We start from the raw sequence: 26,991 nt of genomic DNA, 5'->3' as shown, positions 1-26,991 counted from the left end.
CCGACATAGCTTTGCTATAACAAACACACACAAATCACACAATAAATATTTTTTTTCCTTTTGTACCTGTTTTTAGTTTTAACCTCATGTGCAGAGGTGGGGATCAAAAGTGTGCTTTCTTCATCTTTTATAAAAAGCCATTCAACATGATATTACACATTTGATGTCAATTATCAACTATTTGATTTACAATATACTACTGATTTTGTGACAATTCCTGACAGAAAAGAGTAAATACCAATTATAACATAACAGGAATACTGACAAAACGTTATATATGCATTTCAGCAGTTCTAGAAGTTATGCAAAAACTGTATGATGGATAGAAGTATATCTATTTTTTACATGGACATTACCACATCAGACTGACATTGTCAATTCAGATTCTGGTTAAGAAGTAAGTACACAGAATAACAAACAAAAGTTTCAATGATTTTCAATAGTCTGCTATTCTTTTTCAAAAGAATAATGAATAATAATAATAATGAACAATTTAAAAGCACTAGAGTTTTTGAAAACTATTGCCAATTCAGAGACATATCTTCAGTAGAAATACTTTTGTAACATCTCTGATTTATTTTGTGTACAAAAAACCTGCACATTTTACTAAAAAACTGGCCATACTTTCCATTTAAAGGGATGTTGCAAGAATACTGAATTTCCAAAAAGCTGTTTATAAATTTATAATGAGTAATCAAGAAGTAACACTTTAATAATTCTATAAAAAATATGCAAATACAACTTGTATCTATAGGCAGAACAATTTTCTTACTTTTACTCCAAATTAATATATTAAGTAGGTCTTAAAATTAAATGCATGGGTGCAGAATTTTTTCAAGACAGACGTGAGAATATCATAGTACCTGAAAATATCGGAAAGGTAACTGTGTGCTAAATGTGTCACCTCCACTGCAATAGCTAAACAGTTTGTTTAAATCAGCTTTAAAGGATAGTAAAGTAAAAAATACACAAAACACTCAGAGCTTTTAAATGTATTCCTTTATTCTAAGTTACATATTTGTTATATTAAGTCACAGTTAGTTTACATTATGTGTGACTGATCAACAAAGACACTAAATTACATTTGTGAAAACTACAGTTCTGAAACTCAAAAAAATGTTTCCATTATTAAAATAAACATAAATTTTGAACTCCTCAATAAAATCTTGCTTAATGGAAAGCATTTTGAGAATTACTTAAACTGAATAACTTTGCCCCAATAGTAACATGTTTGTATATAGAGAGTAAGGCTAATTCTCCTGTCTTCTTATATTATCTCAGTCAACCATCTGTTAAGTGTGTTTTCAATTTACCTTTAATGTTTGTTTTATGCAAATGTTTTATGAAATTAAAATTTTAATAATTTTAATCAAAGAAGTAATTATATTAATGGTATATTTATATATATGAGTGCACCAATATTTATGTGATTCTCTTTGATATGTAATTACAATTTTGAATACATTGTGGGAGCACAGACAATCCATTCCTACCGCAGAGACTGAAGGGATCAAATGTTTTGAAATGCAAATATCACTTGGGGGCACTATTTGGATCCCATCATCAGAATTGTCATAATCTGTAGACAGACTTCTTAATTTATTTGATGAGAAAGAATAGTTCCCATTTTCTTCAGAAGTACCTAAGACCAAAATAGAGAACACATGTTGGAAAAGTAATAAAATAAAGAAATGAATATGATATTGCTTCATTAAATATACATTAGTACATGTTTCATTTCCATTTATTCCCAAAATCAAATGTATAAACACTTTTGTTTGCACATATTCAACACACTGATACAAATGTATTAAATAAAAGTTAACATTTTTAATGGTAAAAATGTATTTATGATAGATTGCTCTTTCACACAAAGCTATCTTGATGTTTGTCAGCCTGAAATTGACAGGTAGTTAGGGCACTTGACTTACAATCAAGGTTCAAATTGCCATCCCACCAAACATACTCCTCCTTTCAGCTGTGAGAGCATTATAAAGTTACACTTAATCCCATTACTCCTTGGTAAAAGAGTAGCCCACCATTTAACAATGGGTGAGCCCTGAATTGGGTTGTTTTAAGTTGATTTCTGCTTTTCAGACTTTGGGCTCTGGCCTGGCTTACTTCTTCTGTGCCACCTTTGTCTCGCTTCCCCCCTTTCTCACCTGTCAATTTTATAATGCCCCACTGCACTTCATCACCTTAAACAAGTAAAAGTAAAATACAGGCAAGTTTCCAAACAAAATTAAATAATTTTTCATGTGAGGGGACAAAGAGGAACCACAACGTTCCTGACCACCCCTATTGGGGAGAGAATTCTTCAGACTTCACTCTCTCTCTAAACTAAACCCCTGCCAAGTTCGTTTACATTTAACAATGGGTGGGGATGACTATCTTTCTTCCCTCTGGTATTTCACTTCTAAATTATGAACGGCTAGCACAGATAGCCCTTGTGTAGCTTTGTGCAAAATTTAAACCAAATCAAACTGATGTTTGTCTGCTCTCTAAGCATCGCAAAAAAAAAAAAAATCATGATCAGTGCACTTGTCTACATAACCCACAAACTTCATATCATGTGACTACTATCCACCAAAAGTACTGTGACACCTATACTGGTGAAGCTAGCTCCCTCTGTTATTCCTGCTCAATGAGTATCCCTTGTATGTTATTTTGTATATAAGGGGATGACTTCAGATTAGCTTTGAATTGGGTTTAGAAGCCAGTTGCATTGCTAAAACACTCTGCTATGAATGTTTATTTCATCACTAAAGACTACCTTCCTTGAAATGTTTATATGTTTGTTTTCATATCATTAAGAAATATTGTATTACTACAACATTCTTTGTTATGTATTATAATTTATCCCAAACAGATATCTGATTTATTATGTTAAATACATTAAGTATTAATTGAATGTCATCAATATGTATGAAGTTTATGATATTTGCCAACAAGATTGATACACACAGTTTTCTTTCTTAAACCAAATATATTTAAATATACAAACAACAATACAATTTACAATAACAATTATTACAAATTATAGTTCATATACAAAATCACAAACAATATTCAGTCTTTTATCTGGACTGGAACTGAATATTTTACCCACTAACCAGGTTCACTATGATCAAATTAATTTTATGTTGATACACAGTTATACTTCACATGAGAGGAATGTTAACTAGTTCTATTATTGTTTGGTCTAATGCAATTTACAAGCTTACTTTAACAGAGGAAGATAGATATTTAATGTCCTTGTGGAAATATAAATGTCAGAAGTTAATTTTCTGAAGTTAAATGGTTTGTGATGTTCAAAATTTATAAACGTTCCTAGTCAAATATCTCTAGTTTTTCAATTAATAATTGTTTGTTACAATTATAACTTCCGAGGCTTATAGTATACTGACTGTAACAAACCAACAATATTCTAAAACTGTCTCTGCATCTTGCAATAGCTGACTTTTATACTCATTAGGTGAGATTCTCAAATATTCATTTGGCAACAATATCTGAAGATAAGCTGGTGCTTTCATAAAACATATATTGTTGATTCTCACACCCAAGAATCTTCTACAAATTTAGAGAATTGGCATACTTGCACAATACACATTTAACAATATACATTACATGGTTTAAACTGAAACAAAGGTAGATATTAAAATAAATGTATAACAGTAAATCCATCTTCCTCAAACAGGCTACAGCATAAATTTTCAGCCATAAGTCTTCGCATAGTAGATTTGCACTCTCTGATAGTGAAATAAAATTCTTCAACATGTTGCACATGTTATCACAGCTCCTATCTATGTCACTTTATTAGCATGTATAAATCATTCATGTAAATGGAAATTTATCTATTATATTAAAAAAGTTTTTTTTTTGTAAAAAAAAAATACAGTATTCAGTATTTTCATTACCTTTCTCTTGTATTATGCAGTGTAGTCATACTAATGAGTGGGAATACCTTTAATATGATAGCTCTTTTGTCCTAATTATAAAAGGTTGAGTCATCTTGAAAGAAACCTTACATAAGGTACTTGCTTAATATGACTTTACATTTATATATTCCTTACCAAGTGCTAAGAAACCAAAACCATCAAATGAGGAAAAAGAACTTTCTCTCACAGCACAATCCTGTTGAGTATTAGTGTTGCACATAAAACCAGAACTGAAAATACGCTTCATTGGGACAGAATCTAAAAAAAGAAGTGAGTAAGTACTTTCAGTAATAATTATATTGAAAATTTGCCATGATTAGGTATAAAAAAAACAACAAACCAATCAACATTTAAGGATGACTAATGTGTGTAAAACAAAATTAAGCATTTCTTGAATATGAACTGAAGAGTTTTCACATGTTGGACAGTTAATTTTTTTATTTTGTTTGTCTTAGCCACCGATTTCTCGTAGTAGCCAAGCAGTAAGCTTGAAGACTTACAAAAATAACATTACAGGTTTGATACCTGCAGTGGGCACAACACAGATGGTCCACTGTGTAGTTCTGTGCTTAAAAACAAATAATTTAACTTCAGCAACAATTTTTTGAGTTTCAATTTATTACCAAATACCATTTGAATATTCATGTGTCTAGCAGTAGTTTTGAAGTTAAGTTATAAAGTTATTGTTCATTACAAGTTCTTCTCTTTAAAATTTTTAGGAAATATGAATTGATGACAGGAAAAATTATCTGTAAGAACTGTTGTTGTTTTAATGCAAATCAATGAAATAATATACCCATGCTCTGTCCACTTCAGAGAATTGAACACTGGGTTTTAGATTTTGTATGCCTATAAATTTACTAGTAGTTCACCAAGGGACTTTAGAAGCTGTTAAGTAGTAGGTATCAAAATTGTTTCCAATTCCATAAAGTTCTGAACTTTATACATTACAAATTTGAAATGAAAAAAGGCTAAATGTCAGGAGAAATTATACTGCATTTCACCAAGTTACAGCATCAGCTTGAATGAAAGATAACAAACTTGCACATACATATTAATATTTCCCACTCCCCAATGGCACAGCAGTTTGTCTGTGAACTTACAACATCAGAATCTGGGTTTTGATACCCTTGGTGGACACAGCACAAACAGCTCAATATGTAGCTTTATAACTTCCAAACAAAAAGTAAACCATTTCTCAAATGGTGAATTTAACATATATTTCATTATATTTCCCGTATAATTTGTATAAGGTAAAGCAGCTAGTTTGGAATCCATTGCCAGCTCATCAATATTATATTTTATCCATAACCTTAAAGTCTGTAATATCTTTTTAAGTAAGGGCGAGCCATGAACCATAAGCTCTTGGAGTATTTCATCACAGGCAACATGACTTTCATGGTATAAAATTTTCATTGAAACATGTCCAGAGTTCCACTGTTGTAAATAATATTCATTGTTACATGCCTTGGATTTGTGGCAGTACAACACCTATACAAATGTTACTTATATACTTTTTCAATATCAAATGTTGAAACAAACTAAGCATTTTCTCATTACATACTATAGATCAACAAACAAAAGCTAAAATATTTGTTCTCCCAATGAAAGTGTTTGTCATGTGAGCCCATGTTTTATCTGAAACCATAACACATATTTCTGCTTATAGAATTATTGAGAATTTTATTTTCTCATTTGGGGGAAACCAGTAGAAATTCATAAAGATAAAAATGCTAATTCTGATGGAAATTTATTTGTTGAATTGCACCAAGTTCTTAGAATCTAAAAAATCAGGAGAACTTCATCATTCTCAGTTAAATGGTATCTAGATGAGAACTAGAAAATAAAACCCATGCTATCAATGTTGAATGCAACAACCTGAATGAAATCATGATGATATACAAGACTACTTAGTGGTGATCACAAACTGTTCTCTTAAGTTGATCACACTAGTGGAGCAGTTAGCATCCAATTTAATATTATTTGTGTCATGTTAACAATGGGAAGTGAGAGATATATGCTACCAAAAATACGAGTGCTATAAGACAGAAGTTTCCAAACAAGAAGAACACAAGGAAAAGTTATTAGCCAAACTGACTGGACTACCTACTGATCACAAGTTCTATACCTTATCTTCTGCATACTATGTTTCATACTGAATAAAATATCAACACAAACAGAAGCTAAATCTCTCCCAATAAAACTTTAATTCCATGCCTAGGGATAGATCTGGTAGTAAAGACACAAAGAGAAATTGATGGTCAACCCTTTTGGAAAAGAACTAGAAGAGCCATTCTCAATACATCACAGCATGAGAACTACAGAGCTTTTGTTAAGATAATAACTTTTGCTTGGGGCCACATAAAACTGAGGAAATAAGGCAGTGATTCTACTGCATCAATTACTATGAAAGCATATTTGCACTGAAACATTGAAACCAGTTGAAGGTAAAAGAAAAGTAAATGTTTCCCATTTAAAAATTAGCACTCTAATCATTTATCATCCATTCTCAATACAGACTGATAATTACATTCTACATATTACCTTCTTCATATATGAGATAGATGAATGAAAGGTATGACCTCTTTTTCCATATAAAGATATTTCTTAATTATTACTGTTGTCTGGAAAACGTGGAAGACTTTTGTCATTAATCTTTCTATTTCTGAATTCTAATTTGTTACAAGATGCCACACTTTACCTACTTTGACTATAGGCATGACTTATCATATATATGTAAAAATGGCTGATATGGATAGAAAAAGCTCTATGTAGAGGAGTGAACAACGTTTTGACCTTCTTCAGTCATTGTCATATATATATATTTCTCTACAAGTGGGTTTTCTCATCATCAAGGATCATGACTTATCATAGTTCCCTTTCTGGATCATTATGATGCCACAGGTTTAATCATATTCCTTTGATTTTGAATGCATTAAGTATAATAGACTTGGCTTGTGTGAATTTTGCACAAATCTACATGAGGGCTATCTGCACTAACCATCTCTAATTTAGCACTGAAAGATTGGAGGGAAGGCAGCTTGTCATGACCATCCATAGCTAACTTTTAAGCTATATTTTACTAATGATTTGTTGTATTGACCATTACATTATAATACCTCCAAACCTGAAAGAGCAAACATATTCAGCAGGATGGGGGTTCGAAATTTTGAACCTCAGATTGCTAATGGAGCATTCTCACCACCTGGCCATACCACAGTCAAGTAAAAAAGACAGCCCCAACTTAGATATTTTAAACCCTTGATATTAGTACATATTTATGAACTAAAAATATGAATATTTTGTGTTGGAAAGAACCTTCACATATCATTCACAAAACCTATCAATTCTTTATGGCATTGAACTGCTTACAAATAATACAGATAATGTCAAACATGGTTCTGATGCATTATGTTTCATGATAACTTTATACTGGTTTTCATTGTAATGTAATTTGGTGAACTGAATATTTAAATGTTTCTTAAAGTACTCAATCTTGTATCTCATGCCTCTATTTTGGTGTGATATAAACTCATACTCAACAGTTTCATTTGCACTTATACTGAAGTTTGCTTGCTTGTTTGTTTTGGAATTTTGCACAAAGCTACACGAGAGCTATCTGTTCTAGCCATTCCTAATTGGCAGTGTAAGACTAGAGGGAAAGCAGCTAGTCATCACCACCCACCGCCAACTCTTGGGCTACTCTTTTACCAAGTAATAGTGGGATTGACTGTCACATTACATGCTCCCACAGCTGAAAGGGCAAGCATGTTTGATGCAATGGGAATTTGAACCCACGACCCTCAGATTATGAGTTGAATGCCTTAACCCACCTGGCTATGCCAGGCCTATATTTTATGAAGTGGATTCATAGGTTTCATATATTTCTATAATACTAATTTAATATATTTTTCACCAACATTAATAATAAAAAAAATATTCATATAAAAGTTTTCATTCAAGATTAACAACTCACCTTCTAGTTTAGTCTCTTGTAAGTTAATAGACTGAAATGACACATTACTTGAAACTTTGTCACCATCTTTATTATCATATTCACAAATTTTCTGCCCATTTTTTTTTCCAGAACTTTCTAATACAAAACAAAAACAGTTTGTAGTTTACTTAGAAATACAGATGTACTTGGTTTAAATGTTAAATGATTTACTTTAATTACAATCAAAGGAATACATTACTTTATTTATACAAAATATTTTATTACTAAATTTTTACAAGACTATATCAGTATTGTTAACCCATTCCTTTGAATCTCACAGAATTTGGTGAACACCACCACCTTAACAAAATTACTGAGTTAGGTCCAAGTAGAAGGTAATTGAATCTTTGATAGTAAAATTATTCCACAAGAATAATATTATAATTTTTTCATTTTTGTATCACTATTAGATACCTCCAATCATGAACACCAATACTATAACTAACTCTTTAATACTTTTAGCATCACATTACACCTTTGTATAAAATAAGTACTTTGTTTTATATTGGGGTTTACATTCTTTGCAATTATAAATATTTAAGATTCCAGTTACTTATTAACTGTTTATATGATATAACAGTTATGACAATAAAATGGCTAAACCATTACACTGAAATTTCATTAAAATATTGGGAAATAGTTTTGAAACTACAGCAGAAAAAAACAAAATAATCATAACTGATTTTATGAAAGAAATGTTTTTACAAAACTTAAATAAATTCAAATTCATGTCAATCTATAACACACACATATGCACAGCATATTTGAACAAAAACCATTTCTGAAAAAAACTGTCATGACAACTACATTGCACAACAATTTTTTGAAAAATTTTTGCTGATTGTAACAAGTGCCTGGTGGGTATGCACAAATATGGTTTTGGTTTTGCTTCATCATGTAGGAACTCTGAGAAATATACAGTTAACTGTTTACCTGCAATAATATAGTTAATTGCATTTATGTTTCTAATATGCTACTAAGTTCAACATAATTAAAAGTGTTTTGCTCCTGATTTTCATTTTTATTCAATGTCTGGTGCATCACGTTGCAGTGTCCAACAGTAGTCAGCAAGCATTGATGGATTCCAGTTGCCCTGATATCGTTTTTCCATTGTAGCAATGTCCTAGCAAAACTGAAGATTTCAATGAAACATTATGTGATGGGCAAATTTGGATGTGATTTTCGTGATTAGCAGCCAAAAATCTATAAGGAACACCCAACAGTGTTCAAGAAGCAACCACTTTGTTGTGCAGTGCTACCAGTGTACTGCAAAAACAATTAAATAATAATTTGATTTCATAATATTTTAGCTATGACCAATTAAAGTCACTTCTCTAAAATGATATCAATTAGCCCATCAACCATGCACATATTAATGTTGTTTTTTTACGTAAATTAGACATCTGATGAACAAGCTGCTTTCAGGCCATCTTTAATGTATGTTGTCACTTGACAATACGTGAATTGTCTCAAATGACCTTCCCATTCATGCTCAATTAAATGAATGTCCAATGAGCATGGAACTCTATTATTTTAATCACCTCTTCTTTGAGCTTATAAGTATTTGGTTAGTAAGTTGTTATCAACTTCCCATTCATGATTATTATTCTTTTAACAGTACCATAACTTTTGCACAGACTCATATCAAGAGTATTTTGAATGTGTTGATCAGTTTTAGTATGGTAGAGGTTTTGCTTGATCATCAATTTTAAAGAATTCAGGGGATAGACAGTACAGGTGGTTATAAGATCTGGTCATTATTATTCATGGCATTAATGGTACTATAGGATATAGATGTTGGTATGTCTACTTATAATTATTTCTGCATATGCCATTCTTTCACCACCAACAACATATGCATTCAGCAAGAAAGTCAGGTTAAACCTAATTCCAGATTATTTTAAAATACCTATAAACTTGCTATCTAGCTGTATCATGAAGCACAAGTATCTGTAAAAAGTTTAATTCTCTATACACTGTTCGACCTCTAGACATGTTTCTGGAAAGATGTGCTTTGCTGTTAGCAGAATGCAGATCATTGTGGTTCTAGTAAACAGACTGTCTTTTTGAAGTCTGTTACTAACCATTTGTAAGCTGACATTACATTAAAGTGTGGCATCAAACATATGATTCAGTCTTGGAGCTGGTATCCTACGGCTGTAGTAAGCGAGTCATTATTGACAGTTAATTGCCATTTACTTGTGCTGTGGATAATGATTTAGTTTGTCCAGGTGCCTAAGCAACTATACCATTTGTAAAGAAGCATTTCTATATTCTACAAAACTTCGAAAAACAAGTAGCTAGCCTGCAAGCTTCTAATCACCTGATGGCTCTCCATACAAACAAACCATTTAAATGCTATGGCTCATGAATAACTGAGAAACTATAATTTTCTTTTGTTCACTTTGAAATGGAAGACTAAGAGAAGATAGTGTGTGACTGCTTTTTACATAAGGAGATTAATCAGATCTTATAAAAACAATGTCTTGTGTTTCATATCCTAAGCTATTCTTGGAACTACTATTCATCATCAGTAAAGCTGATTTTGATGATTGAACTTCATTGATCCTTTAAATGTATAGTTTCCCTTTTAATAAAATTCTGTAAATAACAGTAGAATCAACCTTACACCACAATTCTTGACAAAGTTTCCACATAAATTTCAATATCACCTTTAAGAAAACAAGATACACAAAACAAAAGTCCATTGGAGCTTCAGTAAAGTACTTGAAAAGTATGTAATCAAATGGATTTGTTCTGTCAGGCATCTCTCTTTCTTGCTCATGAAAACAGTAAATGACTTCTAGATGATTAGAAGCTTATATAGTTTTGGTTTGTGAGTTTTTGTCAACTTCCAACCCATGTTTATTATACTTTTTAACAATACTATATTTATGCACAGATTCATCACAATAATTTTTTTGTATCAGATGATTCTCGTTTTGTAATCAAAATATTTACTCTCCAAATGATTAGTTCAAATTAGCTTAGGAGTTATATGCTGTCCTAAAAGACTTTGTTAAATTTTTCTGCCTCCACAGAAAACACTGAAAGTTCCCTTCTTTAAAAAAATGTCCTTTGACTATACATCTGTTAATAATACTACACTATTCTTCCCCAGAAGGACTGTGACATAAACCTCTAGCCACATGCTATAAGCCATGAATGAAATGTATGTGCTAATCATATTGCTGAAAATATCAATGATTTATGTCTATCCCCCTGTATTAACATATACTAGCTGTTCATGCAATGTGGGATTACTCATTGGTATAGCATAAGCCAAATATGTTTCACAAGTTTAACAATAAACTGAGAGGAATAACTTATGTTATTTTATGATTTTATTTGTTTCATCATCAAGTTTGGTACCAGAAACTAGAGGTGAGCCCCAACACTTAAAAACCAAAATATGTATATAAAAACAGTTTGCACCCAAACATTATCTTTCAGAACCAAATTTTCAGTGTCTAAGAACACTGGCTACTTATGATCTCTCATGTCCACTGGTAGGGCTCTCTCAGACAATATTTGCACTGTCATTTTCTCTCAGAAGCATAAGAATGGTGAAATGTTTTTTGTCATATGTCATGCACTTTTAAGAAAATGCATTGTACAATTATAACATACACATTTTAAAAGGTTTATTATTTACATAATATACAACAAGTCATTATTTTAGCTATTTGTGTTGGTGTGATAGGCTATATGTAAAGCATTTTAGAAGTCAGAAGTTGTTAATAATGAAGTGCAGTTAGAAATTTAGTAAATTAACAAGATATGTATTTGTAGCATTAATGCTAGAGATCTTTATACAGTATGCAGTTGTTTCTTTCCCATTTCTGCTCAATTTGAAGAAGACTGAGTTGTGTATTTCTCTGGGTAATTAATATATATGCATATTCAATGAAGCACAAATGTAAGTAGTCTCATAGGAATACAGCTGTAAATCTGCACCTTGGGTATAAAGGTTGAAAGCAATGTTCTCCATGAAAATGTCAGGTGGTATCTGAGGTTAAAACCTCCCTTATGTTTGAAAGGGAACAGTTATGTAGGTAATCTAGCTTCTCTGGGTAAGTCTGACATAACCACTTCTACTAAGTAACATTGGACTTAGTCTGGAACTTCATCATGAGTGAATCAACACAACCTGAAAATAAATTTTTGAAAACCAGCATGATCAATCAACAGCATGTACACAGTTGCTTTGTGCTAAGTAAAAACTGTTTCATTGTCTCCAGTCCATTTATTTCTTACCACAGATTCAGTTTTCTTTAGCAGAACTGTGCAATATTTTGCAGTGCATCTTACCTACCTGCACATTATTTAGCATACCTATATCATTTACTGTTTTGAGAAATCAGCCACTACATAAAATGTCATAGAGTAGGTAGGTATACAAATTATTGCAAAGTTTTATGTTTTCTGCAAACACATGTATTGCCTTTCCTTAAATACTTGTATCATTGAGTTTAAAAAAAAGCTTCTTACTTAAGGAAGAGCATTTTCAGAAAGTAGAAATACTTATGACTCAGAGGATAAGTAAAGGAAGATGGTTCTATAGAGTTGTTGAGCCTAAAAATGTAAGGAAGCAAAATTAACTTTAGGCCACCAAGGTAGAGTGGCACTTGGCAGAATTGAGACCATTAGGATGGTCTTTAGAGAACTTTTAGGCTGTTGCTATTTTGAGTAACACAATCTCAGCTCTGTTTAAGCTGATTCTAGACTAAATAAAAAAGGCTGAAAATGCAGCTGATAGACAATAGCTGCCAGTCAGAGATGTTTCATGGACAATCAAGAGACTTTATCAGTGCCAAGTGCTATCTTGACAAGATGACCATGGATGGTGAAAAAACCTGTAAAGAAGGAAAGATGCATGAGCAATTCATTACAATGAGGACCTGGACCAGGAAGTAACTACTTGTTTGAGGGTTTGGATCACTGAGTTTGCCTGCACCTTAACCGTGATGTAACAGGTATCTTAATCAAGTATTGGTTGAGAACCTCCAAGCAAGAGGTTTTCGTAACAATCCCATATTCCTATGGGAAAGGCAAAGCAGATTCTGTCTCCAAATTTCAAAAGAATACCCAGACCATTTTATGAAGCATTTTAGGTAGATCACAGCTTGGAATAGCTGGTCTGAGAAGCAGGCAGTTAAACAACTAATCGTGAACCTGGTTGATACAGCCGTGGATTCCATTCAGCACAGAAAGTAAGAACACATCAGAAAATGACTGTTAGGTTTATGCAAACAACCTAGACCCAATGCAGCAAAAATAATTCAGTGGTTGGTCAGTTCAACATGCTGATGTATATGTGGAACTAAATGGCTGATTGGATAAAACAACAGCAATTTACTGTCACAAAGATACAGGTGACACATGTCCAGTTAACCAACCATCATGCTTACTTCCCTAAAACACTAAGGATACAGACAACTCTGAGATACAGTAAATGTTAAGGAAAGAGATTATAAAACCATTGAAGAGTATTTAGTCATCTCTAGTAGTGACTGTAAAAAAGAAAAAATATATGCCAAGATTATCAGTTGATTCTACATGAGTGAATATGACAATTCACATTAATCTTTTTCATTTGCCATAAACAGATGAATGTCTGGTTGAATTGGAAAACTCCTATCAATTCAGCACTTTACATCTGGCACCTGAATACTGACAACACAACCTACACTGCTGGTCAAAATCTTAAGGCTAATGAACATAAAGAAAAAATATGCATTTTGCATTGTCAGACTCAACCACTTATTTGAGTAGAGCTTCGAAAGATGACAATAAGAAAAGAGAAAATAAAAATAAAAATCTTTTTTAGCATTTAATAGGGAAAATGTGAACACTATGAAATTAGCCTAAATACTAGCTGGTCAAAAGTTTAAGACCATACCAAAAAGGAGTCCTAAACAGGGTAGGAAGTACCCAACAAGAGGTCTCAGTAGTGAGTTGCACGGCCGTCATTGTGAATAACTTCAAACATTCGCTTTGGCGTTGTTGATATAAGTGTTTGCAGAAGGCTGGTTGGAATGTTATTCCAAGTGGTGAAGATGGCTTCATGAAGATCATGCACTGTTTGGAAATGACGTCCATTTCTATAGACTTCCCTTACCATCCGCCCCCAAACGTTTTCAATGGAGTTCAGTTTGGGCAAACATGCTGGATGATCCAAAAGAATCATGTTATTCAACATGAAAAAGTCCTTTGTCCTGTAGGCATTGTAGATTGCAGCATTGTCCTGCTGAAAGATCCAGTCATTTCCACACAAGCGAGAGCCTTTAGTCAATAAGGATGCTCTTTCCAACATGCCAATGTAGCCAGCTGCTGTTTGATGCCCCTGTATAACCTAAAGCTCCATTGTTCCATGGAAGGAGAAAGCACCCCAGATTATGATGGAACCTCCTCCACTGTGTCGTGTAGAAAATGTCTCCGGTGGGATATCCTTATCGTGCCATTAAACTTGGAAGCCATCTGGACCATCCAGGTTAAATTTTTTCTCATCAAATAAGAAAACCTTCATCCACTTTTCTACATCCTATGTTTGGTGCTCCTCAGCAAAGTTCAACCAAGTTGTTTCGTGGTGTGAAAGGAGGAGTGGCCCTTGAAGACGTTTACAGTTTTTTAAAGCCTTTCTCTTGTAGATGCTGTCTTATTGTTCTTGAGCTGCATTCTGCATCTGTAAGGACTTTAATCTCATTCGATGACCGGCTGGTGTCTTGCTGAACAACCCATTGAATCCTCCTGCTCAATGCTGGCGAAATTTTCTTGGACCGACCACTTGAAATTCTCATTCCATATCCCTCAGGGTCTTTTAAAAAATTTGCAACAGCAGTTTTACTGCACCCAATCTCACTAGCAATGGCACGTTGAGAGAGACCTTGCTTTTGCAGCTCAACAATTCTGCCACATTCAAACTCTGTCAACGTTTTAGCCTTTGCCATGTTTTCAGCCAGTGTAACACAGGACGTGTTGACAATGCTAATGCTTGAACACAAATGACTAAATTTCGTTACGTGCTTACTGATTAACGCTTTGTTTCAGTATGGTCCTAAACTTTTGACCAGCTAGTATTTAGGTTAATTTCATAGTGTTCAAACTTTCCCTATTAAATGCTAAAAAAGTTTTTATTTTTATTTTCCCTTTTCTTATTGTCATCTTTTGAAGCTCTACTCAAATAAGTGATTGAGTCTAACAATGCAAAATGCATATTTTTTCTTTATGTTCATTGGCCTTAAGATTTTGGCCAGCAGTGTAAATGGTAGGAGCAGATCCAAGACTACTTTTAGCATGAGATGGTTTATATATGATTGTTACATTATTTCACTACACCTACTCATATAAAGAGATTACTGGAACTTATACTGAAGAGGATATGATAAAGATGCTTGACCTGCATCAACAACGTTTTGGTATTTGGTAACACAACTAAGCTTGCAGCTAAGAACCTAAGAATGTTATTTTCAGTGGATACACAAAGAAGTCTTGAAACTAAAACCAAGAGAATGTGTGCTCCTATGCATTAGTGGAATTTCTTGGTCACATCTTAAATACAGATTGAGACTGTACAGACCTGCTACTATAGCAGCAGTAAAAGGATGATTCCAACCTGTGACAAAGTAAGAAGCCTAGTTTCCATGATTGTTATTTCATGTTATTAACAACTTGTCAATTCTTCAAGATAGCATTTTCTGCTTTTACTAAAATTGAGACAACTCTTGATGAAGCAAGGAATATGAACAGGAGTTCTGGTCTATAAAACTTGCTTTAGTGGGTACTCTAATACAGGTATGTTCATGACAAGACATTGAGTTCCTGTTGCTACTTGATACCAATGCCAATGATGTTAGTGTTATCTAAGTTGTAGGATGGATTGTAATATCATAATATGTAATTGCATAAGCCAGATGTACAGCTACATTTTCTAAACTCAAGATATCACACAACACAGAAAGAACTTTTGTAGCTGCAGTCATAACACTATTATCACTACTAGTATAGTAGTAGAGTAAAATATCTGAGTATACCACGATTGACTAAAATATTTAAAGAAAGTTAAAAGTCTGGTAGCAGGTTTGATAACAATGTTGCAAGAGTATAATTTGTCAAAGTATAACGCTTGGGCCAATACCATGGAAAATTTGATGGAGAAACCCTGTATTTTTGTTGAATGTTCTGATCCTGGACATTGTGTGAGAGTTGAAACCATTTCTGCCATGCAATGTCAAGCCATGTGGTAGAAGATTAACTTGTGGATGGATGCCAATTAAAGTTCTGTGAGCTGTGGGAAAAGCAACTGAATGACCTAGATCTACATGGGAAATCCTTCCCAGACAGAAAATAGAACTCAGTCAGTACAAATAAAACACTTTAGCATAGATACATGTACCCTGTGATACTTGTACAGTCAGATATAAATACATAAAAGTGTATTGTAACACTACACTCAACCACAAAGCCATGGTTATTAAAATTTGCCACATAATCTTGCATAACGCAAAGAGTGGATGGCACTAAGGTGTTACCCACCCACACTTATGCTAACATTCATAGGTGGTTCTATTGGCAACATTCTATTTCAGATGTTTGGAACTAATATGAACATTGTAGGATGTGTTGCCAGAAAAAATGCAAACTGAAACATGATAAAACTCAGCAATTACTCAGTATTATCTACAGAAGATAGCCTTGAATACTGCCTTATTCACTTCCACAGACTGAATGAGATCATCAGGACACATTTGTCACCATTTGCTATTTAACAGAGTTGGTTGTGGCTTATTCATTGATTGTTACCTTGGCATAGTCCATGACTAACATGTTACTGAATTACTAAACAAGGTCTATGTGGACCAAAGAGCTACTTCAGCATCCTATTATTACATGATTTGTGTAGTGTTAAGTGTGGCGAAGATGAATGTTCAACAACATTGTGATAGTTTATCACAATGGGTGATACATATGTTTAACAAATTTTGAATCCCAACTGACATAGGTCTAATGGTTGTCAACTGAGCATTCTCATTGGGTAGAGGAGGAATCTTGCTTCCTATTGAGGTGATGTATGATCCACCCTCAAGAGCGGAGAGGTTAATGTTTGCATTAGTTGATGAGCACAAGTATGCATATCAACAGATGGCAAAGGCTGCCAAATATTAGAAGTATTAAGATGGTAAAAGAATAAATGAACCATTATGTCCAGCCAATCTATGTTTTAACACAGTTAAGTTTAACTGAAAATACTACAATGATATAAATAGGTGCCTCTAATGTAGTAATAATGAAATAAAATCCCAACAGGATTTTTATTTCACTTCTATCAAGGCTTCTTGAACCTACATGTTTTTATAACAACTTTAATGTGATAGTTATTTTGTATTAATTATACAAAAAGAGTGAGGCTTTACACAACAAATCTTGTCCAAAATATTTGCTTAATATAATTTTACCCTTATGCATATATTACCTAATGCTGAAAGCATAATTCCATTAAATGAGGTAAAAGATCTCAATCTTTAGCACATTCTTATTCAGTACTGTTGTCAAGAGCTGAGAATACTTTTTATCTGGACAACATCTGAAAAAAATAAAGAAAAATGAGGTACTTCGGGAATTATTACGGAAGTAAATCTGTTGTGATTAGCTATGACATTATCAATCAATTCTAAGAATGACTAACTTTTGTGAAACGAAATTAGCCATATATTTTCTGTAAGTAAAATGAAGAACATGTACATACTAATGAGTTATTCGTTTTTTAAATAATTATTTGTCTTATACACTGACTATCATAATCCATATATTCACAATTTATCATCTACAACTAATTGTTTTAGGAACTTTCTCATTTGAAGTCTATAAATATATTTGCCGAATTTTATGACCCTTGTGGAATTACCATGTTCAGGTCTTGCATCAACTTTAGTCCCTTCCCAGCTAGATAACTTTCCTTCCTTCGCCAGTTTATGCTTTATATATATTGAATGTGAACCCTTTATTAGCACTGACCGGGGCTTATGCAAGGCTTAGCTTTAACACGAAACTTTACTATAACTTTTCAAATTAATGTTAGTGGAATTGGCCTAATATTATATAGAAAACATTTATGTTATGCCTAATTTAATTCTGCATGTAAAACGAAATAACTTGATATTTTGCACTAAATACGTAACATAAAAGGACAAAAACATAGCTTAAAATAGAGTTGACAGATAAATATTTTCAGAAAATCCAATTTAGATATAAACAATTGTTTATTGAAGTTAGGCCTAAATATACGTTCAGTATTAGCGCTAATATTAAATCTGGTTAGGCCTGTGCTAGAGTTACTGTAATTAGGTTCTAGGAATTCATAAACTTACTAATTAAATATTGTTATAATTTATTTTACGAACTGCTGTTTTCTCAGAAGTTTATAATTCGTTAAGGAAGCATTATGCCACTTATGGTTCTGATAAAATATCGTAATATTTACTTCTATATTCTAAACCTTTAAAGTATGTTTCTTATCAACCACCGTTGCCAACTGCCTAAATCGTCAAACCAACCTAAAAAGTTCGCTAGACGTCACAAAAATGTCGCGTGACAATTTACGAAGTATTACTCTTAGAAAACTGATAGAAGATATTCAACACATACATGGAAACTCCTAAATCTACATAATGTCTTTGTCCCAATTTCTTTCATTGTACGTAGATGATTCTTAGTGAGTGGTAATGGCTGAGGCTATTGGTAGTTGCTTTGACAAAATTTTGTCACAAGAAAATACAAAAAGCTGCCAAATCTAGCAATAAAATTGCTAGGCTTGCAATACTGTTAGACATGTTAATAAAACTTTAACATTTAGTTAATCAAATCCTAGCCATTTTGTTAATCAGTAATTTTGTAAAACACTGCTATAGCTGTCTCCCTCTACTTTTAGTAGTAAAAGAGACAAGTTAAAAACCTTTCTGCTTAAAAAACAGACATTTCTGATCAAAAGGTCTATCATATACAGGTGAAAAATTAAATATGATATTAAGTAATACCACACACACATCAAGAAAGTTCCTGAAAGTGTTTTACTTAATCCATGTTTTATTGCATGGTGTTTTGGGTATTCAACTTATGACCTGTTAGTTGTAAGATCGAATATCGTCACTGAAAAAGTTCGCCATTTCAACGCTGGGAACGTTATAATGTAAGGGTTAATCCCACCGTTCGGTAAAAAAGAGTAGCCCAAGACTTGGAGTAGAAGTGTATCTGCCTTCTATCAAGTATATCACTTCAACATTAGGAATAGATAGTGCAGATAGCCTTAAGAATAGATTTACGAGAAATTCAACAAACAAACCATTTTATATGTTGTTCTCCGAGAAACTTTTCACTTATGTTGCTTGATACTGACAATACTAAATAACATTAGATCACACAAAAATGTCACCAAATTGGATCTACAAAATGGCTAGATTATGATTAATTAAGTATGAGTTTTATGTGGATGTGTTTTCAGTTTCTATATTATTAAAATTAAGGAGTATATAGTCTAAATACTGATAAAGTTCAAAATAAAAATTTAAATTGAACTACCCATTAAATTCAGACTTGGATTCTTGATCACTGTGGCCAGAGATTCCTGAACACTAACGCCAGAAACATAGAGTGGAGTATTGTTGTAAACTATATTTTTACTGTTATAAAACGTTTAACCAGTAATACAGGATGACAATTCAAATGCAGAATTATCACTTTCTATATAGTTTCACATCCTTACTATTGCCAGAACTTGAACATTCATTCAACAGACATGACCTCATGGGCTTGTAAGATAAGCTATCAGTGTTTTCATGCTGATGACCCAATCCGGTTTGTAAGTACAATATTCTTGTACTATTTTAGTATGGTTATCCAGCGTGCAATCGTACCTTCTGGGTTTTAAACATTTTTTAACCATTCCAGTGATGCATAATCCACTCAAATGGTGAAACCTTTTCTATACAAGTAATGACCATGATATCTGAATAAAATACAACACAAGCAATGTTTTTCTTTGTTGTAAAATATAAGCACAAGGGAGCCCCCAAAATATGACTGACAAATGTAATCATGCACAACACTTTATCCTTTACCTGTGAAAAACTCCACAAATTCCATAATCTCTGAAATCTGTGTCCAGAAAGAAGAGAGATGCTTGGCAAAGAGAAGACAATACTGGTGCTTTGGTTAAATCACACTTAAAGATCCAGAGTGTGTCATAACATACAAGAGTTTATAGAAAGTGCACACCAACTTTAGTCATTGCAGACAGAGATGGTGCCTGGGATGGCCTGGTGATTAGGGAACTTGACTCACAATCTGAGGGTCACAGGTTCAAATCCTTGTCCCACCAAATATGCTTGCCATTTCAGCCATTGGGGTAATATAATGTTATGGTAAATCCCACTATTCATTGATAAAAGAGTAGCCCAAGAGTTGGCAGTGGGTGGTGATGATTAGCTACCTTTTCCTTTATTTTGTTCACTGCTAAATTAGGGGCAGGTAGCACAGATAGCTCTCGTGTAGCTTTGTTCAAAATTTAAAAACAAACAAAGAGACAGAGGTGCATTTACCTTAAAGAAATTGACCACAAACTATTGTAACATGCTACAAAAAGTAAAAGTCATTCATTGACTGTTGTAATATTCACAGGATCAGTGGACACTACAATGCTGACAGTAGTTATCTTATCACAAAAATTTATTCCCTCTATCATCTATTTACTTTGAGTACAAGCTCTATGCCTGTTCTCCAAGGAAACCTGTACAATGATTGCTTTATTGAATGCAGGCCAGCTCTATCTGTATGATGAAGTGTAACCCTTATCCAATACATTCAACCATCTTGCCCCACAACCATAACAGTAAACTCTTTGAGCAATTTTCTAAGCTCATGTGTGTGCATTGGTTCAGATTTTCTGCACAATTCCCAACGAGAAATTTGAGGTACTCAAGAAATTGTGAGTTTTTCCCACAGCATGGCACAGTGATTGCAATACCAACAGGGATAAAGTTCTAAACAAAAAAGAAGTAGAGGTACTCAGTGAAATGAAATGAAACTATTTTTGAAAATAAAATAATTTAACTGTAGACATAAAAAAATACAAAGCAAATAAAATAAGTTCTAGTACTAGTACTGCCTTAAAAATACGTTCCAATACTCAATACTGGTGAATACTGGCAAAATTTCACCAATGAATACCAGAAGTACAACTAGTCTTCATTTCTTCTACCTCCTTTACTATGCTAATGCCAATTCTAGTTTAAATCTGGATGGGCATATGTCTTTAATTGTAGACCAACATTGGTACAACAAATATGCTTGAACATATCACTGTTCAAGTTAATGTAATCTTCTTCCCAAACAAAAAAGTAAAGTGTTTTATGTATTGGTTTAATTATCACATTAAAAGGTGAAAATGCATTGTAGTGCACTCATAGTACCATACAGAAAACTGGTTACATTAAAGGGAATTATCAAATTCGTTTTCACTGAACATGCAGTCCACTTTTCTTACTCTTAACCTGGTTGGTACTAAATAGTTTTAATGCAGAACTGTGGATGTCCTATTCCAATAACAAAATTTGAGACAATTTTCATAAGAGACCCATAAGATATGAATGTCTGTACTCAAATGAAATAAAACTTATTTTGTTTGGTGTGCAACATTACTAAGACAAAGTTGGAGAAACACCTCTACATTTACACTAAGCATGTTGCCATTGATTAAAATAAAGTTTATATTAAATAGCAACACTGTTGAATTTAAAACTGAGCACCTGTTGAATTACAAAACAATGTTGAAAAATGTTCTGTGACAGATAAAAAACTAGCCTCATGCACTTGTACACTTATCAGCACAATTTCTATAGTTCTCTAAAGTATTCACCATGAATATAGATGTGATCTGAATTTTACACTTGCCTGACTTAGACTCTCATTTGGCTGACATAGATACTGTTCAATATTGACCTTTTCCTATATGTATTGTCTGTTAGCCAGAAATGTCAATGTGTGTAATAGCTCTGAATGAAAATATAATACAGACTTTCCACAACTAGTAAAAAAATGTGCCACATTTGAAATACAGTACTGTGCAAAAGTGTTAAGACTCTATAGAGAATATTTTGTCATTCTTTCCTTTTTATAGGGCTAATACTTTCATGTCATAAGAGAATGTTCAACATATGGTAAGGCTTCACTGAACCTTGTTGACAATTGAATGAGCCAGGGTGAGAATACTTAACATTCTCTTGTGCAAAAGTGTTAAGACTCTATAGAGAATATTTTGTCATTCTTTCCTTTTTATAGGGCTAATACTTTCATATAATAAGAGAATGTAAATTTCAACACCATGGTAATGCTTCACTGATCCTTGTTGACAACTGAATAAGCCAGGGTGAGAATACTTAACATTCTTTAGAATTTCCCTATACATGTATCATAAATATGTCATAAGGGTTCTGCTTAAATGAACATATTGATCAACATTAGGGTTTGAAATATGTGTCATGGTACCCCATGCAGTATCTTAACTATATAGATAGAAACTAGCATATGACACTGATATATGGTAGAAAAAATAAAGTTAATAGCACTTTGATGAAAACAATGTTTAACATTACATATCAAGTTCTTTTGTCATACCATTAGCAATTGTCAGTAGAGTACTGAGTTTGCATAAAAACTTTATGTGATGCTGGTTGTACTCTGATAAATTGCTACAAACTTAAAATGCTTCCCAAACACTGTCAAGTACACCCTAGATTGTGAGACCGAGACAGGTAACTTTGAAAATAGGAAAGAAAAAAGGCAAAACACACAAAACTCAATGATACTGATGTTAAATATCTTTGTTTATGCAGCCTTCTGGACAGAAGGAAGACTATCTCTGATCTTAGACAGGAGGTAAACGACCATGTACCAAATAACAGAAAAGTGGCCAGATATTCAGTATCAAGAATACTCAACGAGAATGTAACATTTCATTGTGTATCAGTTAATAAACCTTTATTTTGATCTTCAAATATTGGCAAGAGACTGAATTTTGATAACATACAAAAACTGGACTGTTGATGATTATAAAAGGGTGTTATGGATGGATAGGTCCAAGGTTGAAATACACAGTTCAAAGTGTAGGCTGTACAAGCAGTGAAAGCTGGGAAAGCAGCTGCAGAATTCATTTAAAGGATTTGATAAAAAAAAAACTTAACAAATCAAAAGTTACATCCAAAGAAACTTTATGGGACTATATTAGAGACATTTGGAGTAGAATCCCAAAGAATACTTTCATAAAATAAGTTGCAAAAATGCCTGAAAATTGTCTGCAGTTATTAAAGCAAAAGGGGAATACACAAGATATTAACTGTTTGCTGCACTCAAGCACTTTCACTGAGTTGCTTGTTGTAATTTACCTTTCACTGTTCTTTGAAAACAGCTTGAAATCTAATTTTGAATTTGCCATAACGCTTTTGCACAGTACTGAAACTGATCATCTCCCCACATACTTTTGGGAGTATAACACCATCTGCAGTAGTGGTGAGTCATGGTTCGTTTTTCAGAAAAATCTTGCTGACCAATTAGGAACGATAGTTGCCATATCAAGCTATTATGGTTTGTAGTGCATTTTCTGCCGTCTTATTTTAAGACAGAAAATTGCAAAAATTTTCGTTTATTCAGCATCTATACAGTTTTCACATAACAAATATTCCAATAAACCATTAAGTCGACTTTGCTATAGCTACATTTGTTGCTCTAGAGATCTTGTTTCCTTGGCCAACAGGAAATTTGTTATAATGTCACACATCATGTGGAATAAAGATGACAACAATGCCTTTTACTGGAATAGCAAATGATATCTAGAGGTTAAACCCTCACATTTATGAATGACAATGATAAATAGGTAGAGATTAGGGATAAATCCAATGTCTCCCATTAAATAAGTTACTTCAGGTTTAAACACTGTAAATATGAGTTTAAATAAATTGGTTGACGATAAAACATCTTGAGGGAAAAATTCAGTTGATTAATTGACGAAAATCCAGTTGGTATGCACACTGCACTTTCTCATGGATTTAGATATAGATTGCTTTCGTTCTGTATGAAACGCTATGTACAGTCTCATTATTTATTTTCTTAAGCTCTGTTTCTTTAAATCCAGGTATAAAATCAACTAAAAACCGCTGTAATACTTTGAAATCGAAAAGTGGAAACAATTTATATCAGAAAATGAGAAGGCTAATGTTAAATAGTTGTTTTAATATTCACAATCTTTCGGACTAGGACGCCCTTCCTCTGGTGATTTTAAACTTTAATGGAACCACTAGTTTTCATCAAAGTATAAATTTTACGACTTTTTGTTTTTTAATTAAATTCACCATTACTTCGTAATTTGTCCAACTTATCATCCTAAGTAGCTGACCTATCTAATAGTTTTTTAGTAAGAAATCTTACTTTGACTTGTTTTGTTAATTACTGCGGTGAAAATGGTGAACTGACATGTCAAAGCGTTTTCAAACTGATGTTTTATAAATATACATATGTACATAAAAAGAGAAATATGATTGTAGTTTTGTTTAACTAATGAAATACTTTAATTATTTCTATATTAATTTTGTTTGTGTCTAAGTGCAAAACTACACAATAGGGCTAACTATTCTGTGCCAACCACAGGTATCGATATCTGATTTTCGCGTATAAATACTCAAGTTTATTTTTCTAATCACCAAAATCTTAGGTTCAGTTCTTGTAGGAGAGAAAGCGCAAATGGCATTTGTGTAGTTTTATGTTCAACAACAACGAAAGAACAAATCACAACATATATAAATATAAAACCATGTATGTAAAAACGGCTGGTATGAATTGAGAAAGCTCTGAGCCCGATATGGCCAAACGTGTTAAGGCGTTCGACTCGTAATCCGAGGGTTGCGGGTTCGAATCCCGGTCGCACCAAACATGCTCGCCCTTTCAGCCGTGGGGACATTATAATATGACGGTCAAACGGACGTTGGTAAAAGAGTAGCCCAAGAGTTAGCGGTGGGTGGTGATGACTAGCTGCCTTCCCTCTAGTCTTACACTGCTAAATTAAGGACGGCTAGTGCAGATAGCCCTCGAGTAGCTTTGCGCGAAATTCTAAAACAGGGGTGTGCAACAGGCGGCCCGCGGGCCACAACCCGGCCCGCCAAGCCATTTAGTGTGGCCCTAGTTGTTGTAATCTAACCATGTGGCCTGATCTGTAATCCAACGCAAATGGAATATTTTTAAAAGCATCGATCCTACGGGATTCCCAGGCTTCGACTTGACAAACTTCTAAAATTATCTTTGCTAGAGAGGAGCAGGCCGAATTCGATTGGTCGGCCTCTTTAGGGCATGAATAGGTGACGTGCACTAGCACTATTGTCTACGACTCAACGTCATGTCCTGAACCTCGCCTTCGCCCGCTGGCGACAATTTTCCCTAACCTCTGCTGTCCGTCATTCATTATTGGTGAAAATTTTATTACCTTTTACAGTTACTACAAGAGATTGAAGGTAAATTGATTATTATTTAGCATATTGTTGTGACTTTACTGAATTTATTAAAATTTTTGCTTTCAGATGCATCTGATTCTGTGTACAGTGTGACCTCGTTATTCGCGGGGTTACGTTCTTTACCCTCCGCGAATAGCGAAAACCGCGAATATTGGATGCAGTTTTAAAACGTATATGTATGCGATTATATACTATATGAAATGCTTCCCAAACACTAATGCTACTTATACTCATTGATGCAGTAATAATGTAGCAATATTGCATACTGTTATGTATTTCACTAAATTGTACCGTGCGTTACCGGGCTGTGCTTTGCCGTTTGCGTTGTTGGGGAAGCTGAGGCAGTCAGCCAATAGCAGTCCAATCTTGTTTGGTGAAGACGACAATTGATAAAAACGGCTTGATTGAGTAAATACAACAGAAATCTCGTCGAAAAGCCCTTTCAGTCTCTGTGACCTACAAAACGCAGTTCGCGCATAACCCGCGAATATGCGGGGCCGCGAATGGCGAACCGCGAATAGGCGAGGTCACACTGTATTTTGCTATTCTCAATTAATTTAAGTACCGGAAGGCTATGATCGGGATGCCAATTTAGAAACATGTGTTTCTGTCCATAAGAGGTTCCATGTGTAAATAAATTCTATGTTTTTTCTACTTTGCTATTTTCGTGAGAATAATTTTTGTTTTGATTTCAGGGCTAGTAAAATGTCAGCAGTTAAGAAACGAAAAATTGATGATGAGGGAAGGTTATTCAACAGTGAATGGTGCACAAAATATCTTGTTGTCCCACATAATCAAGGTGTTGTCTGCCTCGTCTGTCAAACTACAATTGCAGTCATGAAAGAGTACAATATTAAGCGACATTACGCAACTAAGCACTCCTCCCAGTTTGATGAAATTGTTGGTCAGGCACGAAAGGACAAAATTGAACATTTAAAAACATCCATTGAAAAGCAACAAGGTGTTTTTACCACTTTCAAGAAAAATTCAGAACAATGACAAAACTGAGTTTTAAGCTTTGTGAATGTATGGCAGAAAAGGGAAAGCCTTTCAGTGATGGAGAATTTATTAAAAATTGTTTAACAATATTCACAGAATATGCATGTCCAGAGAAAAATATTTGGTGGAGCAAACTAGCCTTTCCGCTTTACTGTCTCACGCAGGACAAAAGATCTTTCAGAGGACATCAAAGAAACTTTGAAAGAGAGATTGAATTCGTGTGAAGCTTTCAGTCTGGCTTTGGATGAAAGCACTGATATCAATGACACATCCCAACTTGTCATTTTCATCAGAGCTGTTACTGCAGGCTTTGATGTTTTCGAAGAGTTTTTAGATATGGCAAGCCTTTCCTCCACAACCACAGGACAGGATATTTGTGAACAAGTGCTTAAGGTTGTAGAAAAGTTTGAACTGAATCCTTATAAATTATGTGGTGTTACAACAGATGGTGCTCCTTCCATGACAGGTAGGACAAATGGATTCACCAAGAAATTTCTAACTGCAATTG

General features: G+C 33.6%; 1 protein-coding gene across 2 annotated transcripts; it reads right to left on the bottom strand.

Moving 5' to 3' along the window:
• Nucleotides 1–1,019: 1,019 nt before the first annotated feature.
• Nucleotides 1,020–18,646, bottom strand: LOC143258125 (uncharacterized). 2 transcript variants are annotated; one of them, XM_076517141.1, is made up of 5 exons: nt 18,580–18,646; nt 17,408–17,518; nt 7,915–8,031; nt 4,074–4,196; nt 1,020–1,642 (listed from the first exon to the last, which is right to left on the bottom strand). In XM_076517141.1, the coding sequence occupies exons 2-5, from the start codon at nt 17,421–17,423 to the stop codon at nt 1,341–1,343; spliced, it is 558 nt and encodes a 185-aa protein (XP_076373256.1). In that variant the 5' UTR covers nt 17,424–17,518; nt 18,580–18,646; the 3' UTR covers nt 1,020–1,340. The 2 variants fall into 2 exon arrangements, with proteins under 2 accessions (XP_076373256.1, XP_076373255.1); XM_076517140.1 differs by lacking the exon at nt 18,580–18,646 and adding an exon at nt 17,840–18,144.
• Between the last annotated feature and the right edge of the window lie 8,345 nt (nt 18,647–26,991).

This window comes from Tachypleus tridentatus, chromosome 7 (assembly GCF_004210375.1).
Source record: "Tachypleus tridentatus isolate NWPU-2018 chromosome 7, ASM421037v1, whole genome shotgun sequence".
NCBI lineage: Eukaryota > Metazoa > Arthropoda > Merostomata > Xiphosura > Limulidae > Tachypleus > Tachypleus tridentatus.
Note: the sequence above shows the minus strand (reverse complement) of the source record. Positions and strands in the feature narration are given on the sequence as shown.